General features: G+C 41.1%; 2 protein-coding genes across 6 annotated transcripts in view; one reads left to right on the top strand and one right to left on the bottom strand.

The window, feature by feature from the left end:
- LOC110962925 (probable E3 ubiquitin-protein ligase HERC1) overlaps positions 1–6,928 on the bottom strand; it is a 51,508-nt gene extending 44,580 nt beyond the window's left edge. For 4 of the 5 annotated variants that reach the window (XM_022211025.2, XM_022211026.2, XM_022211024.2 and 1 more), the window contains exons 1-4: positions 6,791–6,910; positions 3,088–4,090; positions 1,775–1,870; positions 1,489–1,671 (exon numbers count right to left, since the gene is read on the bottom strand). In XM_022211025.2, coding sequence (XP_022066717.1) covers positions 1,489–1,671; positions 1,775–1,870; positions 3,088–4,059 — 1,251 coding nt within the window. In that variant the 5' untranslated portion in view covers positions 4,060–4,090; positions 6,791–6,910. Of the gene's footprint in view, positions 1–1,488; positions 1,672–1,774; positions 1,871–3,087; positions 4,091–6,790 lie in introns of all 5 variants that reach the window. The other variant, XM_051938206.1, reaches the window with a different exon arrangement.
- A 2,696-nt stretch (positions 6,929–9,624) lies between these two features.
- Positions 9,625–11,523, top strand: esm1 (endothelial cell-specific molecule 1). Its single transcript, XM_022211008.2, has 3 exons — positions 9,625–10,392; positions 10,660–10,803; positions 10,958–11,523. Exons 1-3 carry the CDS (start codon positions 9,972–9,974, stop codon positions 11,050–11,052), a joined length of 660 nt encoding a protein of 219 aa, XP_022066700.1. The 5' UTR covers positions 9,625–9,971; the 3' UTR covers positions 11,053–11,523.

Genomic DNA, 11,523 nt, shown 5'->3' on the forward strand with positions numbered 1-11,523 from the left:
TTCAGAGGTTATTTTTTTCAGCTGCTCTTTGATGGAGGGGTTGTGCTGCTCTACCTCTCTCATTAAAATGCCCCCTGTGCTCTACTTGATTCAGGTTAGACAACACACTTGCCCAGGTCGTATTTTCCCCTTTTTCTTCTTTAGAAGCTCTTTTGTGATTTTGACAGTGTGCCTCAGATCATCATCATGCTGGAATATTCATCTCCTTCCACGCTTCAACAGACTGGTAGTCATCTTATCAGCCCATATTTTGGTGCATTTATATCATTCTTTCAATGATCACAAGTTTTCTAACTCAGATTTCCATTAGTACAAGTATATTCTCTTCTGTTACAGAGAGTTTCGACTTTGGGGTACATATTTTCAATGCAGTCTTTCAGAAGTATTTGTTTTTGTTTGTTCATAACAGGAAATACTCCATTTGTCGACTGATACATAATGGAATCATTGACATGTGATTTAATTTTTAGTCATTTGACATTGAAGTGATACAGCGTAAGGGTCTGTTGTACACTGTATGTATGTGGTGCTGGCATGCTTTCAATTGTCTAAACCTACAACTGTTTATAGAAGGCAAATACCACAGATAGCAGTCATATCTGCACTGGAATTTTAAGCTGTTTAGAGGTGAATTTCGGGTTGTACAGTAGATACAGTTTTTAAAACCCAAAGGATGATGAGTAGGCCTCATAATGCCAAAAAAATATTCTGAGACTACTTTAAAAAGCCATAAGTCAGCTTAGCCCTAAGGCATATGAGAGCTGCATTATTATTACCACAAAAGTACAGATTATAAAGACATGGGCCGGACTGATGCTGGCGTTACAGGTTATACTTAAAGGAGGAGTACACAATTCTAATCCAACACACCTTTTGTCAAATTATGAAAATATCTCCCCAGCCTGCTCGCTCTCTGTTCTGAGTGTGCGCTGAAAAGAAGCTGGTGTTTGCACACAGCCCTGGCTCTGTAAATGTGGAGTAAAACAGGCAAAGTGGCCCAGAACAATCCCCTCAGTGCTACTCCAACATGTTATGTGCATGTGAATGCATTAGTGCATGTTTGGGCCTGTGCATAGGAATGGTGGAAATGGAGGTGAAGAGGAGAGTGGGAGCGAGGAGGCGATAAATCTGGTATATCCTATCTAAATGTCAAACTTTATGCAGAATCACAGACTGAAACTATTCATAATAATGGTACAAACAAGCAGCTGAAACAATGCTAAAAGACAACAAAACAACCTTGAGATAGCAATGAGTACAAGCAGTTGATAAGACCTAACCTTCCACCAAGTTGACAAACATGATTTTGTTTTTGAGATAAATGTATTCAGATTGCACTGAAATATCATAAATAATTTGTAAGGTGCACATTTTGTTCCAAAAATGCAAATGCTAATATAAATCATGACATGGAATTAAACAAAAGTGTAAAATGAAAATTGTGACACCCATGGCTCATGCTGAGTGTACCCTCGTGTGCAGCCGTACCATCTGAGCATCGCTGAAGCCCTGCGTCAGCTTTGGCAGCAGGATTTTCTCCAGAGTTCCTTCTGCCAGCTGATGGCTGCTGTTGCTGCCCCACACATACACCATGACTGTGTCACTCTCTGTACCAGGAGCAGCTGCATCCGTGCTGCAGGAGCACAGGCAGTAGGATGCTAGGTTACAGATCTGTCACGAAACGAAAGAGGATGAGGTCCCTCAAGTCAGTTACTGAAAAGCATTTAAGAGTTCCTATTAGTGTCAATAGAAATGTCACTAAGCTCTCCCTCACCTCCTCAAACAAGCAGAGAGCTGCCTGGGAGAGCCGACAAAGTCCATCGGCATCTTTCTTAAGCACCTGAGTGTTGACAGCATCCCCACGGAAACCCTGTGAAAAAATCATTTACATTAATTTTTGATAACTGTGTGTTTTTAGTACAGCATTAAACTCAATGTGTGTAGCATGGGGTCTGGGGTTTACAGAAAATCAACTTTAGTACATTTATAGTTTGCTATTTTAAGTACCTATTATTTCTCAACCAGATGTACATATCAGAACAAGAGCAGCTTCTCTTCTCAAAAACTGCGACATGCCACAGTATGATCAGACAAGTAATGAAGTCAAGAAAGCAACGGAGGCAACAACGTACCTCTTTGTAGATGTACTAGTTATGGGAGAAAGCAGAAGGCTGTGTTCCACTTTTTCCTCTCACCAGAAAAATACCTGAATTCTGCTTCAAACTCTGATCTGTCAGGAGTTGGTATAGCTTATGTGCAGGATGTTATTAAAAGAAAAAAATGAATGTAAATTAAGAAAAGTGTCACACTGTGCCCATCTGTACATGATTCATGATATGTACAGTTTAATGAGATTGTTGGCAATGGCCATCACTGGTTGTCATTTGTACAGAAATATTGCAAAGCTGATTAGCCTGCTGAAGGGTGACTCAATACGCATATCTAGAGAGGACAGGAAGACTGACTCAATCTTAATCCTTATCTGCACACTAATGCATCACTCTGAGCTTCACATGAGGCTGTTCATATGTAAAAAGGGCAGTCTACAGGAGGGAAGGGTGCTGCAGCGAAGAGCCATTTCCCTCTCATACAGAAAATGGGCCGTTTTTTTTACCAGTATGTTAATCACAAATTCTGTAAACTGTCACATATGAATGCACTGCTGCTGCTCCTGCACACACATTGATGCAAAATGAATAAAGTGACAAGCGGAGCACAACAAAGACACAGACAAATTCAATGCAATCAGAATTATTATGGTTACTGCATGTGATTTGTTGTTACAGTTTGGAAATGCATTATTATTGTATTACATGTATGTATTATTTCAACACAGTTTTGTGCTGGAGTTAACTCTTTATCTACATCTTTTCTGTAAATGCATTGGTTTCAAACATCAGTTTAAGATCTCCATATTAGCCCAAGAAAAATTCTATTAAAGACTAAATTGACTCACTCCTAGCTAGGACAACTGTCTTTAAAATTAGTCCAAAGGCAGTTTAATAAATGACATGGACACCAGTGACATTTTAAATGCAGACTTTTCCAAACATAAGAGAGGTTTAAATATAAGAATAAGTGACATACCGAATATTGCCTCATCTGGAAAAGAGTTTGATGGATTACATCAAAACCCACACCAGCTGACTGCTGGGAGCTCAGTGAGGGGGAGGAAGACAGTGTAGAGGTGGAGGAGGACATGGAAGCAGCCAAGGCTACCTCAACCCACTCCAGCAGAAACTTCAGAGAGCCTCTCTGCATGGCCAGACCGAGGAGCAGCTCCAGCGCAAGCCTCCGACCAGTCGGGTCTGCACCACCGCTCCCACTGCTCACTGATGTCTTCTTTAGGAAGTCGGCCACCTGTGCCAGGCAGTCCAGACCCACGGAGGGGATCTTATTCTCATTAGCCAGAGAAAGCGGTGGCAGCGAAGCCAGCACAGAGGAAGCTGTGGCGAGAACATCATTGCAAAGCACCGACTCTGGATGCACAGAGGCCGCGTACCTCCAGTTCTGCTGCAGTAACGAGAAGAGCAGACTCAGACCCGTCCTGACACCCATTTCTATGAGAACATCTGTACCTGACTTGATTTTGGATGCTCCCCCTGGCAGGCAAGGCTCTGACGCCGGCTCAATTTGCCCACATTCAGCCCCACTGTCTGTAGACTGGGAGGGCAGCTGCACACGGAATTTGTCATGATATTTGCTGTGAAGTGCGTAGTAGATCCTCTGTAGAACTACCAGCCTGTGGTGGAGGCCCAGGGTGTAGGAGGTTTGCGTCAGCATGCGGTGAGCCAGCCATCGCTGGCTATGAAGCAGGGATGACAGGTACTCTTCTTTCTCCGCTGATGCATTGGACTCGCACTCAAAGTCTGGTAGTCGTGGGCCAACAAGTTCTTGAATAGGTTGGGCCAGAGTCACCACTTCCTTGTTGTAAAGGAGCTTATTGTAGAGCACAGCAGCACCATGCCTTCTGGCTGTTTGTACGCTGTCTTCAGCTGCCCAGGAGCTATTGAAGTGCTCCTGCCACTTCAGCAACACATGGGTCTGACAAGGCACCATGTCTGAGCATTATCTATACTCCAATGTACACCTAAAAAACACAGGGGGAAAAAAATTAAAAGAGGCAATGAGGCCTGTTCTGTATATTGGTAGATTTCTAAAATTCACACGTATCATTCCCACAAACGTGATTAACATAATGAAACGGCATTTTTATCGCAGTCATCAATTCACAGGCAACATTTGCTGCCAAAAAGCAAATGTTCTAATGCATTTTCCTGCCAAGTAAATTCAGTATAAAGGTGTCAGGTTTCTCCTCAGCATTGGCTCTTTTCCAGCATACAGTATATCCAGGCTATTGCCACAAGCCCAGTGGGTATCATTGAAATAGGTCAGCTCACCCTTGGATAACAGCTAACCAACACACCCACGCTAATTAGGGGACTTCTGTCTTACACTGTATTATGCCATACAGTATAAAGGGATCCTTATGCATTTCACCATTTATCACAGTTCCTATATATTTTAGATCTGAGTTGTCATCTCAAAGACAATCCCATGTGAAGACAACTGGCACTCCACCTCACCCCGACATGTGTCGACATTTTTGTCTGCTTTAAAACCAAATGAGTAACAAGTCTGTCGCTGCTCAGTGGAAATATTGTATCTCAAAAGGAGCTACTTTTCTGTAAATCAGAAATACAGATTTCTTTTTTTTTTTTTGCATTATAGATATTAGATATGGGGTGTTTAATTGGACTCAACCCCATGAAAATGAAGTAATCTGCATTGGGGGGTTAAAGCCTGGTGGACCCCATGACAGTCACAATATGGACGTCAACATTCTCGGCATAGAGGCCAGTTTTATGGGAATACTAGTTGAAAGACATTAGCGAAAGCACATCAACCTTCATGAGTTTAACTATGTAAGAGTAAAAGCAGATTTGACACCCATGCAACTGTTTCAAAGACAATGCCAAATTTCTAGTCTGTTCAATCATGACCATAATAAGTTTGAATTCCTTGTCAAGCTACACATCAGGTAGAGTGTGCACAAAACAATATAAATAATGATTAGTCTGGCAGAGCAGAATAGAAAACTCCATTCTATAAACAAATAATTGCACCAAAACATGAAATGTTATGAGCAAGAGAATGCAAGTTACAGGCTTCCAAACATGTGAGCGTGCCACTTTCACCGCAGTTACACAGCGTCATCTCCCTTGCCGTGCCTGAGGCCTGTGGGGCTATATGGTTTCCACTCCGGCCAAAAATAACAGCAAGCATTGATATAGTTGTGGGCTTCACAGTCAGACAACCACCAACAAGAAACTACCAGCAATGTAAGGCACAAGCATCACTGGCTGCAAACCTGCAAACATTGATCTAACTCAAGCATTTACAGTAAACACACACGAAAACATGCCTTGTATTACATGTTTCAAGTACAAACCAATCATTAAAGCAAAGTAAAAATAGAAAGGCTAATTTATAGGTGGGATGAGGTAATGGTAAAGCGACAGCATACATACACGAAAAGCAATATCAGTGACAGATATATACAATTAGAGGTAATGTGAAAGATTTATTTATTTTCTTCTTTCAAGACAGTGACACAGTACTGACACTGATGCAACAAATGTAGCTTCTATTCTAAATTATCACTGGGACTGTAATATGCAATTAATTTCATTGTCAATCAATGGACAATTAAACATTATGAAAATCTAACAAAATAATAATACTTTAAGATCAGGGAGGGCTTGTTTTTGTCCAACTAATTATCCAAAACCCACACCAAAAAAGCACTAATCCTAACTCATGATCTAATGAGACTGTGCAGCTATAAATTCTTTTGGCAAGATCAGACTTTTCTGCAAGATAGCTGGCCTTGATCTGCAATAGAGTGACAAGTCAGACACATCCTCCTCCAGTTTGATTGAAGCTTGATGAGGTGGTTCTGGCACCTGGATGCCCCTCAGACACCTCCATCTGAACCTAACAGGAGGAGACACCTAAAGAGCGACTCAGAAGCGGGTGGAGATGAATACCTCTTCTGAGGCGATGGGGCTGTAAAGTCATCCAGAAGGAGCTGCAGGAAGTTGCTGCACCAATTAAGGGACGTTTGGGCTGTAGTTGCCAGGGCAACCATGAGGACAGTTTAGACAATGGATGCGTGGATGACTGTTAATCACAAATTAGCACTGGGTATATGATTATAAACAGCATTTGTTCACGAATAATTAATTACAAAATGACCGACTGCAACTTAATTCTGCTCAGCTTGGAGTATACAAGGACAGGGAGCTAAAAAACAAATATAATATAACGTTGCTAGAAGTTAATATGATGCTAGGAGCGCGCTACAAAAAAGCTAATATAATCATTTGGGTTAATTACAAAAAACGACAGTGTTGCTGTGGGGCTTCTTTCTTCAAACCGTTTGTCAACATTTTTGCAGCTTTATCGCGGTTTAACATCTTGGCTCGCTGTGACACTGCGGCTCCTCGACACACAGCGACACAAACGGTGAAATACAGGCATTAGAAACGCCGTGTCATTCACAAACACCGGTAACATTATTCTTCATCTGCGGTGACAGCTGAGCTAACGCAGTGCAGTTGCTAGTCTGCTCCATGGCTGTCAAACCGACCAAGCCCCTCCGCTTGTTGGCTGACAGCTCTCAGAAAAACACCCGCGGAGGTCGTCAGCAATTATACAGTTATATCTCAACCTGGCTGCAGTGAAAATTAGATGAAAAAAACAAACAGACGGCAGGCATGTAAGTTACCTTGACAGTAAACCCCCGTCGATAAACGGTTTGCGTTACCTGTCCCGTCCCAGTGAGGTCTCCCTTGGACGTGAATATCATGTCAGCTTCTCCTCTTTCCTCTTCTTCTTCTTTGGTGGTTTAAGGCACTGATGGGAGCTGATGCTGGATGACTGTGTTATCGCCACCGTGTGTCTAGGAGTGAACTTCCTCCTCTTCCTTCTCCAACATCACCATCATCCTTTTTTTTTAACTCATCCATCATTCATTATTCTCTTTTCCCATCCAGCCTCCACTCCTGCCTGACTAAGTCCAATAAATGGAGCAGCAGAACCTCCCTTTGAAACGTCTATGTCAAAAACAAATAATGAACATGCTGTAACTGCTTCATATACAGCTTAAATTCACTTAAATTTGAACATTGACACAATTTTCAGTATTTCGGCTCTGTATACCACCACAATGGATTTGAAATTAAACAATCAACATATGATTTAAGTGCAGTATTTCAGCTTTAACCATCACTTTGCAGCTAGAAGATCCCTGGTTCACGTCCCGGCCTGGGCCTGGGATCTTTCTGCATGGAGTTTGCATGTTCTCCATGTGCATGTGTGGGTTTTCTCCAGATACTGCAGCTTTTTGCCACAGTCCAAAAATTTGCAGACAGTAATTGGTGATTCTAAAATGTTCATAGGTGTGAATGTGAGTGTGTTTGTTTGTCTCTATATGTAGCCCTGTTACAGACTGGTGACCTGTCCGGGCTGTCATCTGCCTTCACCCTAAATCAGGTGGGATAGACTCCAACCCCCTGTTACCTTAATGAGGAGTAAGCGGTGGTTAGATAATGGATGGATGGACTTTCAGCTTCAATATGAAGGTAATTACATCCAAATCAGACGAACGGTGTAGAAGTTACAACACATTTTAAGGGACCAAAAAAAGATGGACAATGACCCAAAGCACATCATGAAAGCAGCTAAAGAGTTTTTTAAGGCAAAGAAGTGGAATGATCTGCAATGGCCTCGTCAATGACCTGACCTGGATCCGACTGAACATGTATTTTACTTGCTGAAGACAAAACTGAAGGGAAAATGCCCCAAGAACAAGCAGGAACTGAAGACAGCGGCAGTAGAGGCCTGGAGATTGTCACCAGGGACCAAACCCAGTGTCTGGTGATGTCTGCGGTTTCCAGACACAGGCAATTTGATTTGTGATTATGTTAGCTTGTCTAATTACTTTTGGTTCCTTAAAAAAGGTGGAAGGCACATACTAATTGTGTTGTAATTCCTACACTGTTCGCCTGATTTGGATGTAAATACCCTCAAATTAAAGCTGGAAGTCTGCACTTCAAACACATCTTGATTGTTTCATTTCAACATCCATTGTGGTGACACAATGGATGTTGAAATGCAGAAAATTGTGTCAGTGTCCAAATATTTATGAACCTGACTGTATCTGTCAGAACACAAGAGTCAATGCCTCACTTTGAAAACCTTTTCAAAACCTCCACAGACAATTTCACATTTTATTATTTTTATAATATTTAATTGTCTTTACTGGTGCAGTATTGACTTCTTTCAATGTTTATTTTTGCATTTTTTTTGTAAAGCACTCCAGTTTTGAAAAGTGTGTAGGAATACAAATTATGAAAATCAATAAAGTGAAATAAATAAATGAGGCAGATAAAACACAGACTACCTCTGTTTTTATTGATCGAAGTGCTGGAGAAAAAGCCTGCATTGTACAGGACAAGTTGAAACTCTGGGCTGTTTAAAAAGGTCGTCCATTGATTTTCATGAGGTTTACCACTCAGTAAACACACAGATGCATTCTGCCTTCTGTGGCTTTGGAAGGAGCTTTGTGAAGTCTGAGAGAGTAACTGCTCATGTTGCATTATGGGAAATGCAGTCTATTAGGACCTCAACCAGAAGCAGAGACTTAACAATACAGGATGCCAGTTGTTGCTGCATTTGTCTGTTCTCTTAAGATCCTTACTGCTCCTCTCCTGTATGCAATGACAGAACTTTTTAATAATGTCAAATAACTGAAAACAGACATTTAAAAAAAAACAGTTTTAGCTCCTTTAATTTAAAAAAAATAACACAAACAAAAAGCAATGCTGTAGGGTAAATTAATGTTTTAAATATAGATTAAAAGTAGTAAAATCACAGGGATAAGTATTTACTACAAAACTGCATAATAGCCACAACCAAAAATCTGTATTTTCAACCTGTCCTGTACAAAAATCTGTATTTTTTAAAAAAGTATTTTTTTACAACATTTGAATGTAACTTTACACTGTTTTTGTTTAATTTAAATCAGCAAAAAAAGGGAAATGATCAACATTTTCACACAGATACTCCCATTTTCTTAAATTACACGTAATATCTAGGAAAATAATGAGAAAGAAATATTAATTTCCATGTCGACTGTAAAAAAAATTAAATTCAAAATTGAACAAAATCTCCACATCAAAAAACAGCATTTCAGAAAATAGTCATACATTTTTTACAAGATTTGAAAGTAACATGACATTATTTTTTTTTGCTTTATTTAATCAGAAAAAATGGGAAAGTATTATTTTTTTCCAGATATTCCCATTTTTCTAATTAGAGGTAATCTAAATATGTAGTGAAATCACACAGAAAAATATTGCAGCACAAAATAACAGGACACAGTTTTCAGCTTGTTGTAGAGCAGACAGTTTTAAGATAACCTTTCTGTGCCTTTAATTTCATGATATTTTTACTTCTTTTTGTTAACCAGAGCCTACTGTCCAGACAAAGCTTTTTCCTGTCATTTCAATTTCATAATTAAAATGAAGATCCCCCCCCCATGTAGACTACATTAACTCAGGAAAGAGGTTATTTAAAAGACATAAAAGAGATTTATCTCCTGCTATGTTGTATATTGTCAGTAGGATTTGTTAAAGATTTACTGAACATAAACCAAATAGACCTGCTGCACTCACAGCTTTGGGATTCCGTCATTCAGACAAAAACAAACCAAAGATAACTTATGACATCAGTTCACACGGATTTCAATTCCTGGATGGCGGTCCACAGTTAATCCCACTTCCAAGCCGGATTTCTAAAAAAGGGGACTGACTGACATAAAGGACGACAACACCGGAATGAGGAAATTGACGAGGGCAAGCCATGTGCAAAACAAACTTGTCCATCGCTGATAACCAGACAACCTGATGAACCGCAGGTCACTCGGCTCAAGTCTCCAGGAGCTGCTCCGCTGCTCCCGTCTCTGCCCGAGAGAGATCACCCGAAACACAGCCTGCCGACACTTTCCCCAGCCCTGCATCATGTCTTTTCTGCTCATCACAGTGCTCTCTTCACTCGTGCTGCACCATGCGGAGTCGTGGGGCGCCAGCGTCAAGTACGCGGTCAACTGCCCGGACAGATGCAACGCGGAGCGGTGCGGCGGGACGCAGCGCTGCACACGGACCGTCCTGGATGACTGCGGCTGTTGCCAGGTCTGTGCAGCCGGCAGAGGGGAGCACTGCTACCGCACGGTGTCGGGGATGCACGGGGTGAAGTGCGGACCCGGATTATTCTGCGAGTTCTACAAGGACGAGGACGATTATGGAGACGAATATGGGATTTGCAAAGGTACGTTCACACCGCATGCTGCATTTTGGAGACAGTGATGCTCTGCTGCAGTATCCCGTTCTGTTAGTGCAACCTTTTAGCTCAATAAAATTGCACAACTGCTGTAGGATAGAGGCACATGACATGCTTGCTTGAATTATTAATTGATCATTTAGTAATTCTTCCATCATGTGAAGCTTAGAGTTTATGCATTTAAACATTAATGCTGTAGCAAATGTGTGTTGTTATGTGTTGGGTATTACAAAGTAATGTTTGCTCTCTTTGCAGACTGTCCCTATGGAACCTATGGGGTTGAGTGCCGTAAGACATGCAACTGCAAAGGAGGCATCTGTGACAGGGAGACTGGAGCTTGTCTCACCCTCACCTTCTTTGCCAAAATTGCCAGCAAGCTCAAGACTGAGCCACAAGCAGGTAAACAAGACAGCAACAATACATTCTCATTGAGCTACTAGGAGTTAAATGTCCAACCAAGAGGACTGCACGAAGTTCTGTGAAGACATGTCATATGTGAGGCTGCACAGTTGCATGAATTGAGAGACTAATGGGTGATTCTGTTGTGTTCTAGGAGCTGAGGTGGGCTCAGGAGAAGTCAGCGCTGTGCACAGCTCAGACCAGCACTCAGACAGATCCACGGCTCCAAAGCGGCTCAACCCTCGCTGACCAGTGCTCACCAGGCTGAATCTGTTCAGTGTAAATGTAGCATTAACTTATAAATGAAGTGAAAGATATATTTTATTATGTTAAAGGATGAAAACAAGTAACTTTTTTACAGCATTTGGAAGTTTAATTTGGTCCCCCCCCAATGGAATATGCAGACTATGTTATTCTCCTTGGATTCTCTCTTTGTTTTTTGTCAGTTTCTAGAGAAAGGGAATTATAATGATCCAGTAGTCGGTTCCCATTAGTTTCAGTGTAATTTAGTGTGCCTTCATTTATCGTTGTTAAAGAGAAAGGACCTTGCATTTATTTCCAAAGTCTACAGCAATATTTTTAATTGAACCGCTTTATTTCAGATTGGTTTTTTTTTATTATTTCTATTGTATATATGAACAACCAACATGGACAATATCATGTATGTTACACCAGCCATTGTAGAGAATGCTCTTGCAATTAAACCAAAGTTATCCCTGA

The sequence above is a fragment of the Acanthochromis polyacanthus genome, chromosome 18, assembly GCF_021347895.1.
Source record: "Acanthochromis polyacanthus isolate Apoly-LR-REF ecotype Palm Island chromosome 18, KAUST_Apoly_ChrSc, whole genome shotgun sequence".
In the NCBI taxonomy this organism is placed as follows: Eukaryota; Metazoa; Chordata; class Actinopteri; family Pomacentridae; genus Acanthochromis; species Acanthochromis polyacanthus.

Excerpts from the sequence above, each read along its gene's own strand:
- esm1 (XM_022211008.2), top strand. The coding sequence starts at position 9,972 with ATGAACCGCAGGTCACTCGGCTCAAGTCTCCAGGAGCTGCTCCGCTGC. Across the intron at positions 10,393-10,659 it reads CGAATATGGGATTTGCAAAG|ACTGTCCCTATGGAACCTAT; the intron begins GTACGTTCACAC and ends CTCTCTTTGCAG. Across the intron at positions 10,804-10,957 it reads CAAGACTGAGCCACAAGCAG|GAGCTGAGGTGGGCTCAGGA; the intron begins GTAAACAAGACA and ends GTTGTGTTCTAG.